The sequence below is a fragment of the Myotis brandtii genome, unplaced genomic scaffold, assembly GCF_000412655.1.
Source record: "Myotis brandtii unplaced genomic scaffold, ASM41265v1 scaffold48, whole genome shotgun sequence".
In the NCBI taxonomy this organism is placed as follows: domain Eukaryota; kingdom Metazoa; phylum Chordata; class Mammalia; order Chiroptera; family Vespertilionidae; genus Myotis; species Myotis brandtii.
The window spans coordinates 4,734,144-4,756,665 of record NW_005368341.1 but is presented as its reverse complement, the minus strand read 5'-3'; the positions used below and the strand labels follow the sequence as shown (position 1 = coordinate 4,756,665).

The 22,522-nt window shown below is 38.8% G+C and overlaps 2 protein-coding genes across 9 annotated transcripts in view; one reads left to right on the top strand and one right to left on the bottom strand.

Moving 5' to 3' along the window:
• ASB4 (ankyrin repeat and SOCS box containing 4) overlaps positions 1–22,522 on the top strand; it is a 127,541-nt gene that overhangs the window by 8,825 nt on the left and 96,194 nt on the right. The gene's annotated exons all lie outside the window — the stretch shown is intronic.
• Positions 1–22,522, bottom strand: part of PON2 (paraoxonase 2) — a 30,349-nt gene that overhangs the window by 6,440 nt on the left and 1,387 nt on the right. For 2 of the 8 annotated variants that reach the window (XM_014547586.1, XM_014547585.1), the window contains exons 2-7: positions 14,131–14,201; positions 8,220–8,282; positions 7,248–7,303; positions 2,647–2,812; positions 1,994–2,120; positions 136–336 (exon numbers count right to left, since the gene is read on the bottom strand). In XM_014547586.1, coding sequence (XP_014403072.1) covers positions 136–336; positions 1,994–2,120; positions 2,647–2,812; positions 7,248–7,303; positions 8,220–8,282; positions 14,131–14,201 — 684 coding nt within the window. Of the gene's footprint in view, positions 1–135; positions 337–1,993; positions 2,121–2,646; positions 2,813–7,247; positions 7,304–8,219; positions 8,359–14,130; positions 14,202–17,708; positions 17,832–18,667; positions 18,755–18,934; positions 19,024–19,492; positions 19,522–22,522 lie in introns of those variants that run through there. The other 6 variants (XM_014547589.1, XM_014547591.1, XM_014547588.1 and 3 more) reach the window with 6 other exon arrangements.

Sequence of the window (22,522 nt, the reverse complement as noted above, 5' to 3'; positions counted from 1 at the left end):
ACATACATATAATATTTATATAGAATAACCAAAAATATCAAGTAAGCTATTTCCACACTGAAGAAAAAACAAAGTGAAGAATTTGGCCCATGACAGACTGAGAAGAAATGAAACGACTTTTATAAGGGATCATACTTTTTATCAGGTGAAATGTTGATTCCATTAGCTGAGTCAAATCCTTCTGCTACCAGTTTAACTTCATTTGGACTATAGTAAACAACATTTGTCCAGTGTAAGTTCAAGTATGTTTCCAAATACTTTAAGAAAGGATCAGAGAAATAGTGGTCATTGGTGGCATAGAAATGTGCAGGTCCAACAGCTATGATATCATTCACACTGAAAGAGAAAAATAACATGTGAGAGAACATAAAAAGCCAGTTGGTCTCCACTTTAAAAATTAGGAATCCAGAAGGTTTACACAATACATGCTTTAAGTTGTTGGAAAGAGGTTTCCCAAGAAAAGCTCGGCTAAAACCACATGGCTATTGTCATATACAATATACTATAAAATCATTTGCCAAAGAACAATTTTGTATGGTACCAGGTAATTGGAAGACATGTCACTTAGCAATTAAGGCAGGATTATTTTAAAAGATAAAAGGTCTTGGTGCCAACAGTATGTTTTTTAAAAATATATCTTTATTGACTTCAGGGAGGAAGGGAAAGGGAGAGAGAGATAGAAACATCAATGATGAGAGAGAATCATTGATCGGCTGCCTCCTACATGCCCCACACTTGGGATTGAGCCTGCACCCCGGGCATATGCCCTGACCAGGAATTGAACCCTGACCTCTTGGTTCATAGGTTAATGCTCACCAATGAGCCATGCCGCTGGGCAACAGTATGTTTTTTGACAGCAAGAAATGTAGGAACCCAGCTATCCTTTATAGAGCTGGATGAGGAGCCTCCTTGGCTGGTGGGCTGGTTGGGAAGCCAATAACATTTGCCTGGCTTCCATATACTAAGTTGCTGGATTTTCCCAAGTTTCTCTGCTTAGTTATTAGTCAAACTCAGGTTGACTGTTCAATTTCTACCTGACTCACAAAGCCAACCAGCCGAGAATGAACAGGCACTCCATAAACACTTGCAGAGAGATGGATGATGAAATTGCCATAATCCAATGCTTCAGGTGAGAGATTTATATGCTAAAAACAATTACATTTTTAAAACCAGTTAGGCAAGAGTGTTATTAAATTTAAATTCCAATTACCCGATGCAAAATTGTCTGAAAGGGCTGCTTTCTCCTTTGTTAAATAAAAACGGAGCTACAGGGTAGGTGGGTCCCCTCATTCTGAAAGAGCTCTATCATGCAGAGGCTGCCAGGGTGGTATTTATGCTCCTATTTATTATGAATCATTCCGGAAGAATGATTGGAAGTTACATGCTTCCCTAGTTAGGAAAGTAGAAATTAAAAATATCCATCAAGTTCAAACTTTAAAGAAGCAGTAGGCTAATGCAAACTGAGCTGTTGAGGAACACAATTCTCTTTCAGTCCCATTGTCAAGCAGTTGTGTGCTCTTGAAGTAGTAGTAACCCACTCCCAACCCAATTCTCCCCAGTTCTGTAGGGTCATTATCCCACAGCTACCGCTAACCCTGTGAAAGCTATTTGTGTTAGTCCCATGCAAAACATGCAAACTCCATATAAAGCAGGCTACCGTTCCTCGATCGGGCAGGTATTATTGTTAGTTGGGTGATGTGACATCTGAGATGGAAGGTGAAAGCACGAGAAATGGTGAGGTTTGTCTAATATTCCCATGATGGCCCTGAAGAGCATCTCCCCTGTACCAAGCATTTCATCATTTCTCAAGAGAGTCAGCATTGAACACTGATTACTATGATGAAGGACATTGACTTTCCCTGCTCTACAAAGACACACACACACACACACACACACACACACACACACACACACGCATATGTGAGAGGACCACCGTGAGGAATATCTGAAAATGTTGGAGATAAATTGGAGAATGAACAAAAGGACTAAGTACCTTGGAAGAAGCTCATGCTTGACTGTTTTTAGATGCAAAAGAGAATTATCTTCTTCTTGAAATTTAAAAATTTCCACTGTATTCTTGGATTCTGGGTGGTTTACAACAAAGAGATAAACCGTGTCATCTGAAAAATTGAAAGAACAGAGTTAATTTACAAGACAGCCATAGTACCTTTAGGCAGACACTGACATTTAAATACCGCAGGCAAGGAAAGGTTAAATGTCTAAGCTGTTAGACGACCTAACAGATCATTCTTCTTCCCTGTCTTTCTCATCACTGTTTGGTCTGGTGTTATTTCTGATCATTGGTCCCCTGACCTTTAAGAGAGAGTGTTTTCCACTCCACACACAGAATTCATGAATAATCTGTTTATAGTTTAATTCAGAAATAAGGCTATTTTTAATGCCATGATCATAGGTATATAAAAAGGTCATGAAATCTAAGCATTCTTTAAGGTGCTGTTAGAAATTTCAAAATGCAGCATATCTTACAGTTAGTGGCAGAGGCAAATCAACTTATTTGTCTGAAGAATTCAGGAATAATTCATGAGTTAATTGTTCTCTTACTTCAGACATGATCCGAATCTATTTTCCACAGTCATTTACAAACCATTATAAGTTTCTTAATGTTGGTAGCTCATCAGCTCTTACCGCTGTCTATGAAAGTGCTGATACCATGTGGATTAAACGAAGCCAAATTAAACCCACGGCTAATTCTTAATTCCAATGCCCTCGGGTTTTCGTCTTTTAGATCCATCATTAGTATTCCTCCAGGCTTGTCTGGTGCAAAGCTGTGGAGTCCTGGATATTTTAGACCCTTTTCAAAACAGAGGGAAAGGTTAAATACAAAGGCTTAAGTATTTTTATGGACTAAAGTGGGAACTATGAATAAAAGATAAATAGAGACTTTGGTTAAAGGTGGTGGCATAAAGTTACAAACACAAAGAAAGCAGAGGGGAGACAATAGAAAAAATAATAATTGGGAGCTGAAAAGCTGAAAGATGAACAATAACTGATTTTTCTGAGTTGAGGCAAAAGACCAGAGGTTTAGTCTCTTCAGAGAGCAACCAGAAGGTCTGTGGACTGGGAGACACCCGGTGGGGATACGTGAAAGTTTACATACTGACTGTGGACCCTGGAGCCCACAGCCTGCACTTGCTTCTGTAAAGCCAGAAGATTTGGTGAATGGAGTCAGTCAAGAATCCCCTCTTTGTCTCACATCCTGTTGACTCTACCTTGAAAATATGTCCCTTCCTAAGAATGTGAACATCTTTCACCACTTCCTCCATGACTGCCCCAGTCTAAACCACCACCACAATTACGCAGTAGCCTCCTAACTGGCCTTTCTGCTTCTGTCTTTAACTCTCTGCAGAAATCTAGTCTCACATCAACATCCAAATTTTGTCAGATGATGTCACACGTTGGATCAAAAACTCCCATCTTACTCAGATTAAAAGCGAAAATTCCTAGGATAGCCTAAAGGCCCTATATGATCTGCCCTGGTCACCCCCTTCACCCTACCCTACCCTAAACACTCCATCTCTGCGCCCTCACCTCCTACTACCCTGTCTTCACTCATGTTGCCTTGGCCATTGATGCTCTTCAAACAAACCAAGCACATTCTCACCTCAGGGCCTTTATACACCCTGTCCCTTTTGCCTTAGCAATTCGCACCCCCCGCCCCTGCCAAACCCCACCAAGATTTAGGACTCCTTACCTCAATTTCTTTATATCTGCACCAAATGTCACTTATTGCTATTTGACATATACACATATATATACAAATATAAATGGCAGCCTGACTCCACCCTCACCTCAGCTATCACTCTCCAATGCCTCACCTTACTTTATATTTTGCTCAAATACTGCCACTATCTGACATATATTTGTTCTCTCCCCACTGGAACATGAGTCAGAACTTTGTCTCATTTGTTCACTGCTAGAACCCAGGAACTGGATCAGTGTATGGCACACAGTCTGTCCTTTTCCCACTGATTCCGAATGTCACCTTTATCATGTACTACATTCCTGTGTACATATTGGTCGGTTTGGGGACTCATGCTTATTCACATGAATTACTATATTATTATTAATTACTAATTAATTACTATAGCTTTATTTATAAGATATGAGATATAGATAGATATGGCAAATATATATATGTGTGTGTTTGTGTGTATATATATATATCTATATATCCCCATATTGCACACTCATTGCTTGATCTTTACACAATAGTCTTAAATATTTCTGCTCATTTATGTTTCTGTATAAATTCTGGAGATTAAGTTGGTATGCTAAATAAAATATTATTATTATTATTACATTTTCTATTTGGTTTTTCTTAGTGCATGAGAAAGCCATTTAGTTTTATATGTTCATTTTGAATCCAACCATTAACGTATTTAAAAACCAGGTAACACACTATCTGAAAATAATAGCAGTTTGTCTGTTTATCTACCTCATATTTCTTTTTCTTGGGTTATGAAGAACTCTAGTAGATTGCTAGTGGTTATAGTGTTTTTTTGGGGGGGCGGCATTTTCTTCCTTCTCTAAACATTAATGGGAAGGCAGCTATTATTTAACCACTAAGAATTATGTTTGCTGTAGGTTTCTGGAAAGTTATCTTCTATTTCTAGTTTTCCTGGATCTTTTAATCAGGTTGAATTCTATTTAATGCTTTTCCGGCACTCACTGAAATAATCAAAGTCTTTCCTCTTTTAAATTTTTTCAGTCATATTCTATGCAAATTTTAGAGTACTAAAAGAAGTCTCATTTTATGCACAAAATTGGACATAAAAGAAATTCTCTCCAATTAAAAAGAAATCTATCAAAATGACATAACTTCACGGCTGGCAGAGCCAGCAAGTAGAATAAACTGGAACTTCTCTATTGCTACCTGGCAACACCACTTCAGTAGTTAATAATCTCTATTCTTTATCAACCTCCCATAAAGAATAGCAGGGTTTCCATGCACAGGGGATGGTGATGACTATTCCTGGTTATTTTAATTCTCCCTAACATTTAAATCTGTTTTTCCTCTTTTTTAAAAAAAATTATTTTATTTTTACTGACAGTAAAAGACACACACATAACATCTTCACTGTATTAAGTGTACAGTTCAGTGGTGTTAAGCATATCCACACTGCCATTTAAATCATCTTTACAGTCGCTTCTGTGTCATCCAACTCCTCATTAAGTGTGATGTTAGTTTTGAGGTGACCCTCAAATCCATAACCAATGAACGAATGTGTTGGATGAACTAAATTGCTTGGAAGAAGAACGAACAACCGATGTGATGTAGGAGTCATTCATTTAGAAAGGAGCGTATTCTGGGAAATATTAGAAACAATGCTGAGTAAATTAAAGAAACAAAGTGGGCTCATTTCTAAATTTGAAAAAAAGAATAGAAAAGAAAGTTATATAACCAAGGAAGGATACACACACAAAACAAAAACAAAACAAAATAAAACAAAAAAACACCAGAAGCAATTCTGTTGACAGTTATAAGATCATTGTGGCTATTAAAGCCCCTCAGCTGAAATTGCTCTAGATTTATGTACTAGGAGACTTCACTCCTCCAAATTCAGATTTATTCCGATGGGGAGAAAATCTTGAAATGGGTGTGTTCTGGGTTACACAAATCTCTGACAACACCTCCTTTTCAAAAAATTTAAAAAGCAACTGCCTTCTACTTTACTCAGGATTTTTGCATCTCTAGTTATGTATAATTTTAACTATTAGTCCTACTGTTTTTTTCTTAAGCTGATAGGCATATGTGCAAATAGACCCAGAGTCCTACAAGAAATATCATTTTACTAATTCTGTGTAGGTTATTAAATCACTTTTTTTACAACTGTATTTTAAAAATGTAATATAAACATCGGTGTTTCTGCCAAAGCCCACGGCATTTCCTTTTTCCCTCAGTGCTAACAACCAGCCGCTCGCCGTCTTTCCTATAAAAACCATCAGGAGCCTGGTGAGTGGTCTCGCCTCATTCTCATCTGAGCTGAGTTCTCTCACCTTCCTCCTAAGTCTGACAACTGTTTTATTAGTGTTGTGACTCTCTTCTAAAGCATCTTCAACTTTTCCACATCCCTCCAGAATCTCAGAGCCTGAAAATAAGGGATGCTGAGAGGGAACAGAGTAATTACAGGCTGCCTTCAAAGGTGGATCCTGCTTCCTCAAGCAAAACTGAACCCATGAAGATGCCCAGCACCCCCACTTCGGCCCCGGCCAGGGAAGAAAGGCGCTCAGAACGTCCCCATCAGCCCACGTAGACAGTTTTCCAATTGCAATGTACACTGATGCAGGCCAGCATCTCATAGGCCAATCAACTCTGAGGTCTTTTTCTAACGTATGACTGCAGAGGTTATTCATTTTCAGCTTATAAGAATGAAGGAACAGTAAAGAGGTTGAATAAACTCAGTGAATGACTTTCAATTTACGATAAGCTATTCAGCGGGAAAGAAAAAGGAAAACATTGGCCTTGTCTGGGAAAGTTGTATATTGTCTGAAAATAAATAAATAAATAACAGCAAGAATGTTAGCTCAAAATTGAATATTGAATGGAAAAAAAAGGTAGATGCTGTATTTGAAACAATATAATGTAGTATCAAATATTCACAATAATGCCCCAAATATTCTTTTTCATAACAAACTTTTAAGACACAGATTGCAATGGAATATTTAGTGCAAAGGGATAGTGCAATGCGTCGGGGACATAAAGAACAATAAATCAGTTACTAAAGACTTTTTCATCTCTGAATTCAGATAAGTGTGAGGAAGTTTTCCAAGATCCTGTTTGATCTGTCGTTTTTGTTTTTTTTTTCCAAAACGTATTTTTAAAAGTGAGGGATTTAAAACGTAAGACACTGCTCTGCTGGCCTCATCAAACCCCCTTGCATCTCAATGTAGTATCAAATATTCACAATAATGCCCCAAATATTCTTTTTCATAAAAAAATTTTAAGACACAGATTGCAATGTAATATTTAGTGCAATGGGATAGTTAGTGCAATGCGTCGGGGACATAAAGAACAATGAATCAGTTACTAAAGACTTTTTCATCTCTGAATTCAGATAAGTGTGAGGAAGTTTTCCAAGATCCTGTTTGATCTGTCGTTTTTGTTTTTTTTTTCCAAAACGTATTTTTAAAAGTGAGGGATTTAAAATGTAAGACACTGCTCTGCTGGCCTCATCAAACCCCCTTGCATCTCATCCTCTTAGATTGGGGAAAAAGAAGGTACTCACCACACTAAGGAAAGCCAGACCATTGGGAAGGATGTCAATATCTTCAGCGCCAGCTTCTGCAGGTTCAAGAAACACATAAATGTCATGTTCAAATTCTGTTATTTGTTAAACAGAGCATAACTAGGACTTTGTTTACTCTATCAGTGTCTGTATCTTTAGGAATGGTTCTGATTTTTTTCCAAGGAACTACTCTCTTCAATAAACGTCAGTCTAAATCCCTTCTTGCAGTGAACTTCTGACTTTAAATGTTAGATAGTTTATGTTTACTCCAATCAAAGTCAAGTAATCACCACATTTCCAAAGATAATACAGAAAAAGTTGACATCTGCACACTCTGATGATAAAATCCAGATGTCTGTACAAAAGTAATTGACATCAGGGGAATATTACTTTCAAAATGAAGGGCTCCTGGCCATTTAACCATGCAAATAGCCTTGTCCCTTTCTCTGCTCATTCAATCTGAAGCAATCACAGACATTTCTCTCATTAACAGAGATGAAACACCTGGGATTACATAGTCCCTCTTTAAAAACAATGCCTGCTTGTTCTCATGAGCAAAGAAAGCTTTCTGTGTAGTCTTTAAATTTAGGCTTTAAATTACAGGGGGGAAAAACTAGCAAAAGAAAATTAATGAAAAATACCAGGCACCTAAGCCAGTTGAAGCTTCTAACGCTTGTTTCTGAGGCAGACTACAATTACTATTGATTGTTTATCGATTGTCTGCAGTACACTCCACACAGCACAGCAAATAATTAGACATAAGGCCTTCCCAGCAGTCTCACTGTGTAAATTCCGCCGACAGATAATAGACCCAAACACAAGAAAAGAGGAATAAAAATGGCTTAGATTAAGCCAAATCATGACACATTTTTTGAGTCCACAAAATCCAATCTTCCCTTTCAAGAACTTTCCATAGGATTCCGCCAAGATTGTTGTCTAGGTTGTCAAAAAAAAAAACCAAACAGCATCTACCTGGCCATTTTTGTTTTGATTCATGAGTTTGCATTTGACTGGTTGTTTCCAGTGTCACTGGCTCTAACATAGTAGAGAAAAGTAAAAAAGAAAAATGCCAAGAACTTCACTTTGTAAAGATGATCCATCTGCCTGTTCCTTAGAAAGGAGATTTAGTGAAAGAACTTTAAACCTGGGGTCTGTGGATCCCTAAGGAGTCAAAATGAGTTGCAAAGAGTCTATGAATCTTTTGAAATTCTATGCAATGTAAAATGTTCTCTGTATGTGCAGATGTTTCTATGAAAAGGGTGTTGGGCCTTTAGCAGATTCAAAAAGGTATCCGGGATACCTCGAAAAGTTTAAGAACCTCTAGGCTCTAGTCCCATGGTGGTTCTCAACTAGTAGTGAGCAGGGACCAGGGGAACTCTACAGCACACATACATGATGTCCCCAAAAGTGTATACACACTTTAACAGCTGATAGCTCAGTTTTGGAAATGAAGTGTATTTTAATAAATACTTTATAATTATTCAAAGTGTGTGTATACATTTTTTGTGACACCCTACACACACACACACACACACACACACACACACACACACACAATTCTAGTCCAAGTTTTGCTTTCTGGATCCATTTAGTAGGAGCTCAATTAAAAGTTGTAGTTCCTAAAAATTATTTTATTTCAATGTATACATCCTTACACACAGACAAAAACATATATAGAAAAAATCAACAATGTTTCTTTGGATATTAGGATTATGAGTGATTTTCATTTTTGGGCCTTTAGCAGATTCAAAAAGGTATCCAGGATACCTCGAAAAGTTTAAGAACCTCTAGGCTCTAGTCCCATGGTGGTTCTCAACTAGTAGTGAGCAGGGACCAGGGGACACATACATGATGTCCCCAAAAGTGTATACACACTTTAACAGCTGATAGCTCAGTTTTGGAAATGAAGTGTATTTTAATAAATACTTTATAATTATTCAAAGTGTGTGTATACATTTTTTGGGACACCCTACACACACACACACACACACACACACACACACACACACACAATTCTAGTCCAAGTTTTGCTTTCTGGATCCATTTAGGAGCTCAATAAACGTCCCCTCCCGACTCCCACTGTCTCCCCAGTCTTGCAATGTTATCCGTCTAGGTCAGCGGTTCTCAACCTGTGGGTCGCGACCTCTCTGGGGGTCGAACGACCCTTTCACAGGGGTCACCTAAGACCATCAGAAAACACATACAGTGGGGCCTTGACTTACGAGTTTAATTCGTTCCGAGACCGAGCTCGTTAAGGAGCTCGTTAACTCAAATTACTCTATCAACTCAATGCAAAAAATTGGCTGAGACAGCTGGTATCTCAAAAAACTCGTTAGTCGGGACACTCGTAAGTCAAGGCCCTACTGTACTTTTCTTTAATTAAAATTTTCTACAAATACTAGTATCATTTAAATAATCAAGAATGAAGAATGTTTTTAAAATATATTTTTATTTCAACTGTATTGTAACTTTTTTATGTTTAATCCATGGCCTAATTCCAAGGAGGGGGGGGGAATGTCTTACCTGTAGCTTTCTTTAGAATATTTTCCAGATCCACTGCCTCATCTTCATTTCTACAGCCGTTACTATAATAGGTGTTTATTATCTCTTCTCACCTCTGTCACCTCTTAAGTGCAATTACTGAAAGGTAGTCAATGCTGGAGAAATTTTTTCTCCAACAATAATAATAGTAAAGTAATGGTAGTAGCTATTCACATATATTGTTTACCAAGTATCAGGCTCCTTTTAAGTACTTTATATACATATACATTTTTTCATATAACTTTCATAACACTAAAAAGCAATATCATTATCTCTTATTTTAGAGTACAAACTATGGAGACTTTGAAAGGTTAAGCAAATTATTCAAGATCACAGACTGGAAAGCTGGGACTTAAATCCTTTTGTTCTGACTTAAAAGCACATTGGGGGAAAAATACAACCTCACATTTAATGAATTTTCTGTCAGAACCATCCCCTGGTTCCTCTCTGCAGACACTTCACTTTGTAAATTCAACTGCAGTCAATTCCATATGTTGGCTTTTGCCCAAAAATGCTTGCTTCCATGCCTCTCACCAAGATCTTTACCAGCTCATATCCTATATTTTTCTTTAAAACTTTTCAAAACTCTTTTTCTCTAGACAGTCTTCTGGCTTAGCACATCTGATTTTGATCCCTCTTGTTCTGTTAGCAATTACCTCTCCGTGTCAGAGATGGCCACCTGCTCCCCAGTATCCATATTCCCCCTTTTCGGCTACAGGCACATGGCAACAGAGCTTTGGCTATTTCCTGCTTTTTCCTGCTGGTCATTTGTCTATGTTTAGGTTCATGGGATCTGATAGTACAAGATGTATACAACTACTAAGTAAAATAAAGTAAAACTAATATCCATGTAAATTTTCATTCTTCCCCTTCCTGATGGGAAATGGCAACTAACCAGAGTTCTAGTCTTGGACCGAGATGGAAGCAATACGTAAACAAGAGTTGTGTTGCTTCACCAGCCTTTGTCCCAGGATGACCATGTCATGTAATCACTGTGAGCACAGTCATGTAATCACTAAGCCATTTGCTTATCTTTGGACTATCATGTAAGAGGGAATAAGTTTCTCTCTTCTCTAAGTTCCTTATTGTAACTTCATAACAGCAAATCAGCCCTTGCCATACCCAATAGAGTGTCCAGTATGTAATATAGCCTATTTTTTCTACTTTTAGTTTACCACTTAGGCATGTGTATTAATCACTCGGAGAGTATGATACTAGAAAGAGAATTTGCAAACGTTACTTCATCTCTCTGAGCCTTGGGTCTTTATCTGTTATAAGAAGAAAAAAACTGTCTATATCTCATAGTAATGGGTTTTTGTTGTTTTCCTATTCATAGGCATACTATAAAGTACTTAATGACAAAGGCTACAAATTTTAATGCTGTTTTTAAATCTCCCAAGCAGCAGTTGTAAAGGTCTTGATTGCCAAGTTAAATCACTTGAGACAATACATTCAAAATTTTTAGTCTGTGACTCTGAATGCCAGCATTTTAAAAAAACATTTAGAAAATTTTGTAAACTTTCAAGCCTCAAACAGAGTTAACTAGATCTTATTGTTATAATTTTTATTATTTAGATACTGATAGTATGCCAAATCTTGGGTGATAAAATTTTAGTTTCTTTCTGTAAGATACACTAGAAGGAATACAAAAAATGGAACAGTGAACTCATTCTCTGTTCCACAGGAGGTACATAACTTATATTTTATGTGGTAGGTGATTATTATTTATTAAAACAGAGTATGTATGTATAAAGCACCCAAGAGTTGCAAAGAGTTCATTTCCAGCCATGGTAAATGTAGCATTGGTACGTGTGCTCTGGGGAGCTAGGGGGAGGGAATAAAGGGTAAGGGGGTGGTGGTCTTATCTCTTGGAGGAACCACTTGGCCTCAAGTATAGGCTACTACTGTTTCCAAAGTAGAAACTAAAAATGAGAACCTCTCTATCCCTGCTGCATACCCTGAGAAGTGCTTTTGTCTACATGGGAAAGTATGCACAGTGCACTGATATTCCTTGTAATCAAAGACCACCGAACAAGCAACTGTTGTTAAAAACATATAACGTGTGGTTACAAGCTATTATTAACCATTATGCATCGCTAACATAGCATTCGACAAATGTTCATATAGTGTGTGCTAACCACAGAGCATAAGCCAAAAGAAAGAAAAAAAAGGCTCAATTCTAATTAGATCTAAAAATGTATCCCAAATGTGCTTCTAATCACTCATCGTCTTCGCTCTGTTGCCTTTTGAAGCGCCTCAGAGGCATTAAACACTTCGCGCGAGGGACCGTAGGTGACATATTTCCCCGTTCTTTCCAATTCCAGACAGCAGCTCACACACATCACAACATAAAGGTCAGCAACACAGACAGATGCTCGCTCAGAATACAAATGTTGTTGGGCTTGTTTTTCTCTGAGGAGCCGTCCATCCCCGTGAGTTGTAACAGCAACCATTTGGCAGTTTGTCCTGTACTGTGTCTGGCTGTGCCCTCCTGTCTATTCTGGGACTTGAATTCACAGAAGGTGGGCTTCACAAGGCCAAGGGCCGCTTAATAATTGGATGATTATTAACTCAGCAGCGAAAGTAACCTTAAAGATCACCGACTCAACCTCCCAACCTTGTACAACATTCCTTCCAGATGCCATCTGGCTTTTGCTTAGTGACCAATTCTGAGGGGGCTCTTCATGATGGCAGCCAGAAGGCAGGATGCCTTGCTGAGTTTCTTGGGATTCCAGGCAACTTAGTTCTAGAACTGTCTGTATTATTCGGCACAGATCTGGCCCATCTGGTCCTTGATACTGAGTGTGTATCCTCCTGTTAAGTGTTTGGGCAACTGCAACAAAGATAAGCCCCACGGAGGAAGGAGTCTAGGGGAAGAGAGATGGGACCAGGAAGAGTAGAAAAGCAGCAACGGAAAAAAGGAGACAGAGCACATAGGAAACAGATGTGCAGAGGAGAGGCGAGGAACAGAATAAAAGAAACTTTGAAGTGGAAGAGGCTCTCTGCAAACGCAGAGGGTTCATGAGCGCGAAGCCTTTTGGGTGTGATTAGGAAAGGTCACTACACTTTTATTTCTGCCAGAAGAACACTTTGAACGCTGTGTGGAGAGAATGTGGTCATAAATATGCCGTACTGAGTTTATACGTGTTGCCGATTCGAGGGCAATATAGCATTGACTACCAAAACTTTAAACATATACACTAACTGAACAATAATCCACTATTGAGGCTTTATCCTACAGACAAATGCAAGAGCTGTACCTACAATGATGTTCACTAATTTGTTCGTCATTGCAAAAAATTGTAACCACGCAGATGTGCATTAAGAGGGAAATGGTTAAATGAGTCATGGTACATGTAAATATCAAAAGGAATGAAGAATGGGCTCGACCCGTCGTCCGAAAACTACGGCTCGCCAGCCACATGCGGCTCTTTGGCCCCTTGAGTGTGGCTCTTCCTAAGCCTTAGGAGTACCCTAATTAAGTTAATAACAATGTACCTACCTATATAGTTTAAGTTTAAAAAATTTGGCTCTCAAAAGAAATTTCAATCGTTGTACTGTTGATATTTGGCTCTGTTGACTAATGAGTTTGCCGACCACTGGAGACCCACATGAGCTGATTCGGGAAGCTGCTCATACTATGTTTGGAATAAAGCAGGTTGCAGAATATAATCTTATACTAAAATGCCTTTTATGAAAAAAGGTAGATATATATGTGCTTCCCTGATGTTGATTTTTTTTTACAAAGTAAAACAAAGACCCTCCACTAGCAAAAAGACTGCAGCTCACTTTATTGCGATAGTCACTTTATTGCGATGGTCTGGCCCCAAACCAGCAATATCTCTGACGTTTGCATGTATTTGTTTGCATTTGCCTTGGAAATATCAGGAAGGATAAGAAAAAACCTTTACCCTCTGGGGTTATTTCTATGGGGAATAGAGATGTTTGTTGAGAGATTGTTATTTTCTATTTTATAACAACTTCTTTTCCTTCTGTCTTACCTCTACTAGCTGACTACTAGGCCAATGGAACACATATCTTCGTGGCCGCATACAACAAAGAATACATACTTTACAAAAATAGTTCAGAAATGTCACTAAGCAAGCAAGAAAGCAAACAATAAATATAGGATTATATAAATAATAAATTACAATGAGAGTAAAAGAGAAAAATAAATACAAGGGGATGAGATCAAAAGAGGTTGGCTAAAGAGGTTTTGTTGCTCTAATGTGATTGTTCCTCTGAGAAACAGTAATTGGCGTGCCAAAACACTGTTAATGAGTTTTTGAATGTTGGTGGCCAAACAATGGAAGGTATATCACAAGCATTTTCTCATACTCACCGATGCCTTTAATCAGGTGGCAGTTTGGAAGGTCTACGGATTCTACTTCACTGGAGGCTTTAAGTCGATTCCTGTTTTTAAAAAAAATTCACCTGTTTATGTACGTATTCCTGCTTTGTTACAGAAAGGGTTTAAGAGGCTTACAGCCATACAGAAAACACAGCACAAATCTAAAGCAGAGAAAAGAGAAGGTAGAAAGACAAGGGGAGGAATATAAAACATAGAATGAAGTTAAAATAACAATGCATATCACCAAGTTCTATAGGTGAATGTGGGTTGTAAAAGAAAGTCAATACTCAACAAAAAAAAAAACTTCTAATGCGAGTTTCTATGCAAATGTGCACCTGGCCGCTGGTCACATGTCTCACAGCTCTGGTGCTGTGGGAAGAGCTCCAGGTGTACAACCGGAAGCCCTGTCTTCTCTTGAGGACCCAGGGGAGCCCAGAAATGCTCAGACCCTCTGCAAGTGACAAAAGGGAGGCCAAGAACGAAGGGCATTATTCAGAGCGTGGCACACAGAGGACACCCCACAAGCAGTTATTATGGAAGAAGTGGAGAAGGTCTCATCCCGGGACAATATCTATTAGAGTGAGAAGGTTGGAGAATACCACTTACTCTGGCAAAACTACTTGCTGTTGTTGTTTCAGGAAAACGAAAGTGCAGAAATAATGAGAATAATGTTGAGCTCTAATAAAGTATATTTCCCTCTCCCTTCCCACCCTAGAGTAGGCCACAAAGCAGTTTGGGCAAACACGTTTGGGATCTATTGTTTTGAAAGCCACGTACTGCAGGCTTTCCCCTCTCTTCTCTCACTGTCTCACCTTCCTGTTCTCTCCGGTCATAAATAATGCCAATGGTGCAGAATAGTTTACATTTTTCAAAGTAGTTCACCCATCCACACTTTTAAGAGACCAAAGGACAATTTGCCACTTGTCTCTCTCCTATTTATCTCCTTGACAGCATCTGACTTCTAGACATTGAATATAGGGGAGACTACTGGTTTCTCAACAACAAAAACAAAAAACTAGGCCTAGATAACCCAGAATTACCAACAGCTGGTGGCAACTACTATATATTTTGGCATATGTAAAGTTTCTAATTAAAGTGTTAATCACTATGTATTTGGAATCATAGAACTCGAATAGTGTTAAATTTCTTGAAACAATATAGCAATAAAAAATAAATGAATAAAATAAGTATATGAAATATATAGATATAATAAAAATGAAAAATAAAATAACTAAAACATAAAAATTATAATAACTCATGTTTGTGAGTTGCAGGAGTAATTTAAAGGGGATGACAACTATATGTAGCCTTATGTAGTAGCAGTGGTAGTAATACTAGTGATGAGGATGCTGTTGCTGATAATTATGGATGGTAAAAGGAAATCAATAACAAAAATAGCTAAGAGGTAATTGATTCTGCTACAATTCTATGTGATTTCCCTGAATAAATTCATTTAATTCTTAGCACAGCCCTAAGGTACCATTATTCCTTTTCCAGAGATGAGAAAAATTGACTCAGAGGTGAAGCAACGCTCCTGAGATTTGGCACCCAGCTAGGAGGTACCACATAGAGACAGTACTCTCATCCACTCTTGCATTTTTCTCAGAAAGGAGTGAAATGCTGTGTTTCTGTCATAGCAGTAAGACTGCATGACCATCAACGAGTCAGTCCATCTCTATAGGCCTCAGTCTTCTTTAGGTATGAAATAAAGATGAAATTAGATGACCTCCCAGGTTCTGCTGACATCGTATGATACAGGTGTAGCTATGTCAGTAGGTCACAGCTGCAGTGTTCATCAAGTTTCTGTATCGCTTGTTTAAGTGCCGATTTTATACAACTTACTATTACGCCCATTTAACTGTACAAAAACAGGGATAATGATGATTACATCTACCTTTTTCGGAGATAAACTATATGGATTAAATAAAATCCAGATGTGTCTGAACAGTTTAATATGGGGTATTTTTCAGAGTCAACTTAGTTTGCATAAATGACTGATGATTACACTTTGCTAATAGGGCAATCTTCATCAACTAGTTTAGTTATGCAATATTATCTCTCGATATGCAGACTGCCTGCTATTAAAATTGAAGAGTTACACAAGGGCCATGCATAACTTCTAGTTAATCAAATCATGCTTTCTTGTCTTTATGATAAAAGAGAGAATTTCACTTCCAGCCTTTGGGATCCATCAAGTTTCAAATTCTTTCAGTAGAGAACTGCTAGGCTTTTTGTTGGCAGAACTACCAGTTCCCTGCTCATTCGTGGACCTCTGTATTCCAGGGTGGCAGACCCTACTAGCTGACAAACCTAAAGTCATTCTAACCCTCTTTCTTCCTCAACCCTTTTCACTGCAGAGGCGGGCAAGCCAAATATTTGCTTTTCCAGCCCCCTTTGTATTTCAGGATAATCATATAACCCAAGCGTTTGGCAAAGATAATTTTTGTTCCTGATGGAAAAGGCAGACGCCAGAAGAGAGCTGACAGGCACCACTCTTTCTCCTTTCTTCATGATTTGACCACATACACAGTGCTTGGGACTATAGCGACCATTCAGCATCCTTCACATGACAAGTATGAGGTCATAAAGCCATTAGTAAAGGATCTAAGAACAAAAATATAAGAACCTTGCTCCTTTATGTGATCAGTGACTCAGTGGACAAGCTCTAAAATGATTCACCTACCTTGCCCGGCAGGTGTGGTTCAGTGGTTGAGCATTGACCAATGAGCCAGGAGGTCACAGTTGGATTCCTGGTCAGGGTACATCCTGGGTTTTAGGCTGAATCCCCAGTGGGGGGCGTGCAGGAGGCAGCCAATCAATGATTCTCTCTCATCATTGATGTTTCTATCTCTCCCTTTCCCTTCCTCTCTGGAATCAATAAAAATATATTTAAAAAAATGATTCACCTACCAAGTTTTTATAATGTGAGAAAAATAAGCCTCTATGTGTATAAGCTACCTCAAAATATCTACTGTTAGATATGCAATTACCTATAGATCTTTTTAAGGCTGTAATAAAGAAAGCCATGTTGCCTGGCTGGCATGGCAATGTGAGAAAAATAAGCCTCTATGTGTATAAGCTACCATTAATTTGATATATGTTCTTACAGTTGAAAGCACTTTTAACTGGTAATAGATTAAAGAAGTTTGGAGAATATACAAGAGAGAGCTATACAAACTTCTTTGTACTAGCAAATTAAAAAGCCTAAATGCATTTATGCTAAAAACAAACAAACAAACAAAAAGAAAAAGATAAATGGTACAAACACAAATAAGTGATATTTTTGCTATAGCTTATTGCTCCCTAACACTTTATGTCCCTAGCATGCTTATGAATGGACTAGGTCAGATGGTATGGCTGTTTACACTCTGTTGTCATGTGGACATTGCTAATCAATCACATAACTCTTTCCTATAACCCAGAGCTAGCCTCAGACACAATGTTCCAGGCAACCACTACCAGTCTATTAAAGTGGACATTGAAGATGAAAGCTATTTGCCTTCTCTGTTTTAGATTCCTTTTTTTTTTTCACTTTCATTTTCTTTTTTCATTAAAATGTGCTTATTCACCTTTTAGTTACAAGTATATGATAGGTGTAATATAGGAAAGAATATGTACTGCTTTCCTTCAACTGAATCAGCAATCATTCTCCAGATGACGGCCACCAAAAACATGTACCTCGGGGTTCTCAATCTGGGGTCAGTGACCTTCAAGGAGGCCATGGGTTAAAATTAAGAGATCCATGAACTTGGATGGAGCAAAAATACATCTTTATTTAAACCTCTAACTGAAATTGAGCATTTCCTTTGGTGATGAGTATAGGCAACAAACCATAGAACTTTTTACCAGCAGTACCAGCAACTCTGTCACTAATAGAAATTACGGAATTGTTATATCACATGTCAGTTGTGGTAGACATCTCGAAATATCATTTATACTCACCACTACCTCAAAATATCTACTGTTAGATATGCAATTACCTGTAGATCTTTTTAAGGCTGTAATAAAGAAAGCCATGTTGCCTGGCTGGCATGGCTCAACAGTTGAGTGTCGACCTATGAACCAAGAGGTCATAGTTTGATTCCCAGTCAAGGCACATGCCTGGGTTGCAGGCTTGATCCCCAGTGGGGGAGGGGGGCACGCAGGAGGCAGCCGATCAATGATTCTCTCTCATTGTTGATTGATTCTCTCTCATCATTGATGGTTCTATCTCTCTCTCCCTCTCCTTTCCTCTCTGAAATCAATTTTTAGAGAGAGAGAGAGAGAGAGAGAGAGAGAACGCCAGGTTACTATATCATTTATTCGTTTTAAAAAATATTTTGGCAATAGTATTTAAGCATTTAAATGAATTACCTTCGATAGTGTTTAAGTTTGTCTTGTACTCCCATGTATTTTATTTTATGCATTTAGAAACATGATGCTGAGAGTCAAGGCTTCAGCAGAATGCTGAAGAGATCTACTGCATAAGAAGTCTAAGAACCCTGCTTGCACATCCTTGTCATCAAAGGTAATTTTACTGAACACTTACCATGTGTCTGACATTGTTCTAGCACCTTCCAAGAATAACCTCACTTATTTTTCTCTGCCTCACTATGGAGCCGGTAGGATTATTATTCCCATCCTACAGGTTAGGACTCTGAGACACAGAAAGGTGAAATAAAAAGCTAAGTAAGGTCTCACATAAATAGTGGAGCTAGGAAAGGAGTTCAGGCTGTCTATCCACAAAGCATGAACCAACATCATTACTAGGAATTGATCAATATTTCTTTCATTCAAGAGAAATAGTATGACCCACCTGGAGTGGACTAAGAGAGGGGCGGTTAGTTACTCCCTTGCCTCACTGGGCGGAGCAGTCAGGGTGCACCAGGCTGTGGTACTAACATGTCTTGAGCAAACTGGAACACAGTCTTACTTCCAGGCATTACTTTGTTCCATAGCTCACAGCCTGAATTTAGAAGCCACTGATAGGGCTTTATCTTTTAAGTACAGACTTAACTACGGACGAACAGGGGCTTTATCTGTTATATACAGACTTGTAAAACCCTTTGGAATTTACCTCTCGAGACCCTGTAATGCTTGCACTTAGTAACCTAGAGTTTATGCTTAGGCACGCAGAGTTGGGGGAAATCTATTTCAATGGCAGCAAAGCTCGGAGGCTGTCGGGGAGCTGGTAAGCGGTATTTGGGTATTTAGAATCGGAAGACCTAGCTTAGTGTACAGGATCAGCACTAATTACCTGTTGAACTAACTGGTTAATGTCTCCCAGCCTCAGTTTTTACATGTATAATATAGAAAGGATGGTATAATATAAAAAGGAAGGTATATATAAAGTCAGAAATGTAAAAGGGCTTACCTTTCGAAGGTCATAAAAAGTACTTTTTGGTTTAATATAAAGAACTTTGACACAGGGACAAGCACAGTGCAGTCACACAATAAATGATAAGGAGGGTGGGGAGTGAAGAAAAGAGCCTGACCCTTCAGAAGTATTCAGATACTGGGTAGCGTCCTGGGGGAGCTGTCATAAAAGGTGTCAGGAAAGAAGCAGAATGTTCAGATGCTTGTTTGGGGGTTCCTGCCCACACACAGTTCTCTGAGGTACTCAAGTCCCATGATTCATTCCAAGGTGTGTCCTTTGCATCAGGGAGCAACTGGCCTGGCGATGTCTGTGTGTTTCTATTTTCCCTTTTATTGTTCAACCAGGGAAGAGTAGAAAAGTTGGGTGTATTAGACCATCCTCCCCTGGGAACCTTGGCCAGTTACAGTTCAGAAGGAAAGAGACAACTTTGATTCCATTTATCCACCTGGGACATGCTTATGCCAAAAAAAAAAATTCAAAAAGTTGGGTGTATTAGACCATCCTCCCCTGGGAACGTTGGCCAGTTACAGTTCAGAAGGAAAGAGACAGCTTTGATTCCATTTATCCACCTGGGACATGCTTATGCTAAAAAAAAAAAAAAAATTCATTTTTTATCTGAAATTCAAGTTGAAATTTAAGTGGGCACCCTGGGGGAGAAAAATAACTTGAGTGCCAAAGTACCATCTCTAAAAATAGAATAATGAAATAGCAGGTACCAGATTACAGCAAAAAACAAAACACACCCCCCCCCACACACACACACACACACAAGCTTTTTGAAGAACCTTTCCTTATGGAGAGGTAGGGACATGCTGATTTTCAAAATAGACTCTAAGGGTCTGAAAGGAGAAATGTTATGCATGGATTTGAGCGCTCCATAACTCTATAAACAATAGTACTTGATATTCTACAATCATAGAGTAGCCAGCTAGAATACAAGATGCCTGGTTAAATTTGAATTTCATATAAATAATGAATGATATTTTAGTATAATTATGTACCAAGTATTATATAGGTTATACTTACACTAAAAAAACGATTCGTTGTTTATCTGAAGTTCAAATTGAATTGGGCATCCTGCACTTTCATTTGTAAAATCTAGCTGCCCACCAGTCTTCCCCACGTTCTCACATCAACCAATTTGGGACTTCAACTATCCAATGAAGTTACTACCCTATAAAGTCCTGCTCAGTAAAGTGTATTATAGTCAAATCTTTATTAAAAAATGCATTTAATTATAAATGACCTATCAGGTACATTTTATGTACATAAGCTTTATTTACTTTTTCTTAGGTTTACAACAATGACATTTATTATTTAAAGGAACTTAAAGGTAAAACCTTAAGATCAGTAAGAAGAAAACTTCAGCTGGTAGTAATACTGGTGGTTTGAAGTTTAGGGACAACTTACTGAGTTTGTGAAGTTTGGGGGACTTGCCTTGGGGACTGAGAGCTGGTCAGATCAGACAAAATCATCCAACTCAAGAATGTTCTACAGAGCAGGATGGGCATTTACATAACATGAAAATTAAGGTCAATGTGTCCATTGTCCTGTCAGTAAGTGAGCCTACTCCAACTCTAACTACCAGCCCCGCCCAACACACACACACACACACACACACACACACACACACACACACACACACACACACTGTTCCTCCTACTTGCATCCCTTCATGTGCAGATGAAGCTACAGCTACTGGACAGTAGAGCTGAAAACTCTGGTATCTATCACCTGTGACTGCTCCCATTTCTGGGGTTCCAGCGTTTGGGCCACTGTTATTCTCTCCAAACTATTGCAAAACCTTAACTAGTTTCCCCATGTCTATTCACTCTCTATTCTAGTACTTCTCAACTCTTAACTGCACATAGAATGATCAGAAATTTATAAAAAACACACATGCCCGGGCTCTACCCAAACAAACTGAATCAGAATCTGTGGGGGTACAGCCCAGACATCACACCCCCAGGAGGTCCAAATGCACAGCCAGGACTGAGAACTACTGCCCTACTCCAATCCATCCTTCCAAGTTCATCTCTACCTAACACAACTGGTTGTGCTTCGTGCGTTTTAACAGTTCCTGTTTAAAACAAACAAACAAACAAACAAACAAAACATACAACAAACATCAATAGTTCCCCTTTTCCTATCAAAGCAGCCCCAATTTTGTAACATATCTCAACATAGCTCATCTCAAATCTATCCTCCCCTCTCCCCCTACTATTCTCATTTGTGCCTCCTTCATCCCATATATGTTCCATTCATCCTTCAAGGCCAATGTCTCTGTCCCCTAAACTCTACCTTTAGGAGATATAATCTTTCCTCCTTAAGCCTGTAGGGGTAGGTTGTACCTGCCTTGGATATATATATATACTTTTTCTCCTCCCCTGTAATAAAGTAAACTTCTTAAGGGTAAGACTGTGCTTTATTACAGGAGCCTAGGAAAATGCACCATACACAGGAAGTGCTCAATATTTCTGGAATTCTTTTGCAAGCGGCTTATAAGGTTTGAGTTGGTAATTCAGGAACGCTGACGTCCACCCACCCATGTTTTTTCATTATCACTAAAGTGTGAGCTGGACTAGGCTTGTACTGGCTGGCATTCTGGCTTCGGGGTTCCCGGGTGAAGAGGTAAATAAGGAAGTGATGTAAGACCAGAAGCTGAACATTGCAAGTATCTTTGACCGCCCCCTCGCCAAAGTTAGAGAGCTCCTCAAACTATGCAGCAGAGAGAGATGGAGAGCAGCTTTATGAAAGGGGAAGGCTGGTTCGGGCAACAAAGGGAAGCAGCACCAATGACCCGGAATGAACCTTTATAATTAAGTTTCAGTGCATGAGGAATCATGTTGTTTTCAAGCGAAAGCGCTCAGATTTGCCCCTGCTGGTACTTGCAAAGCACTTGCTTGCCCATCTAGGGAGAACAGAACTTTGCAAGCGGCAAAGAGTTACAAACTTTCAAGGAAGTCTCCAGATTCAGCCCAAACTGTGCTGGGTTTTGCTGGTAGCTGGGGGTGGACTCAGGGGTTC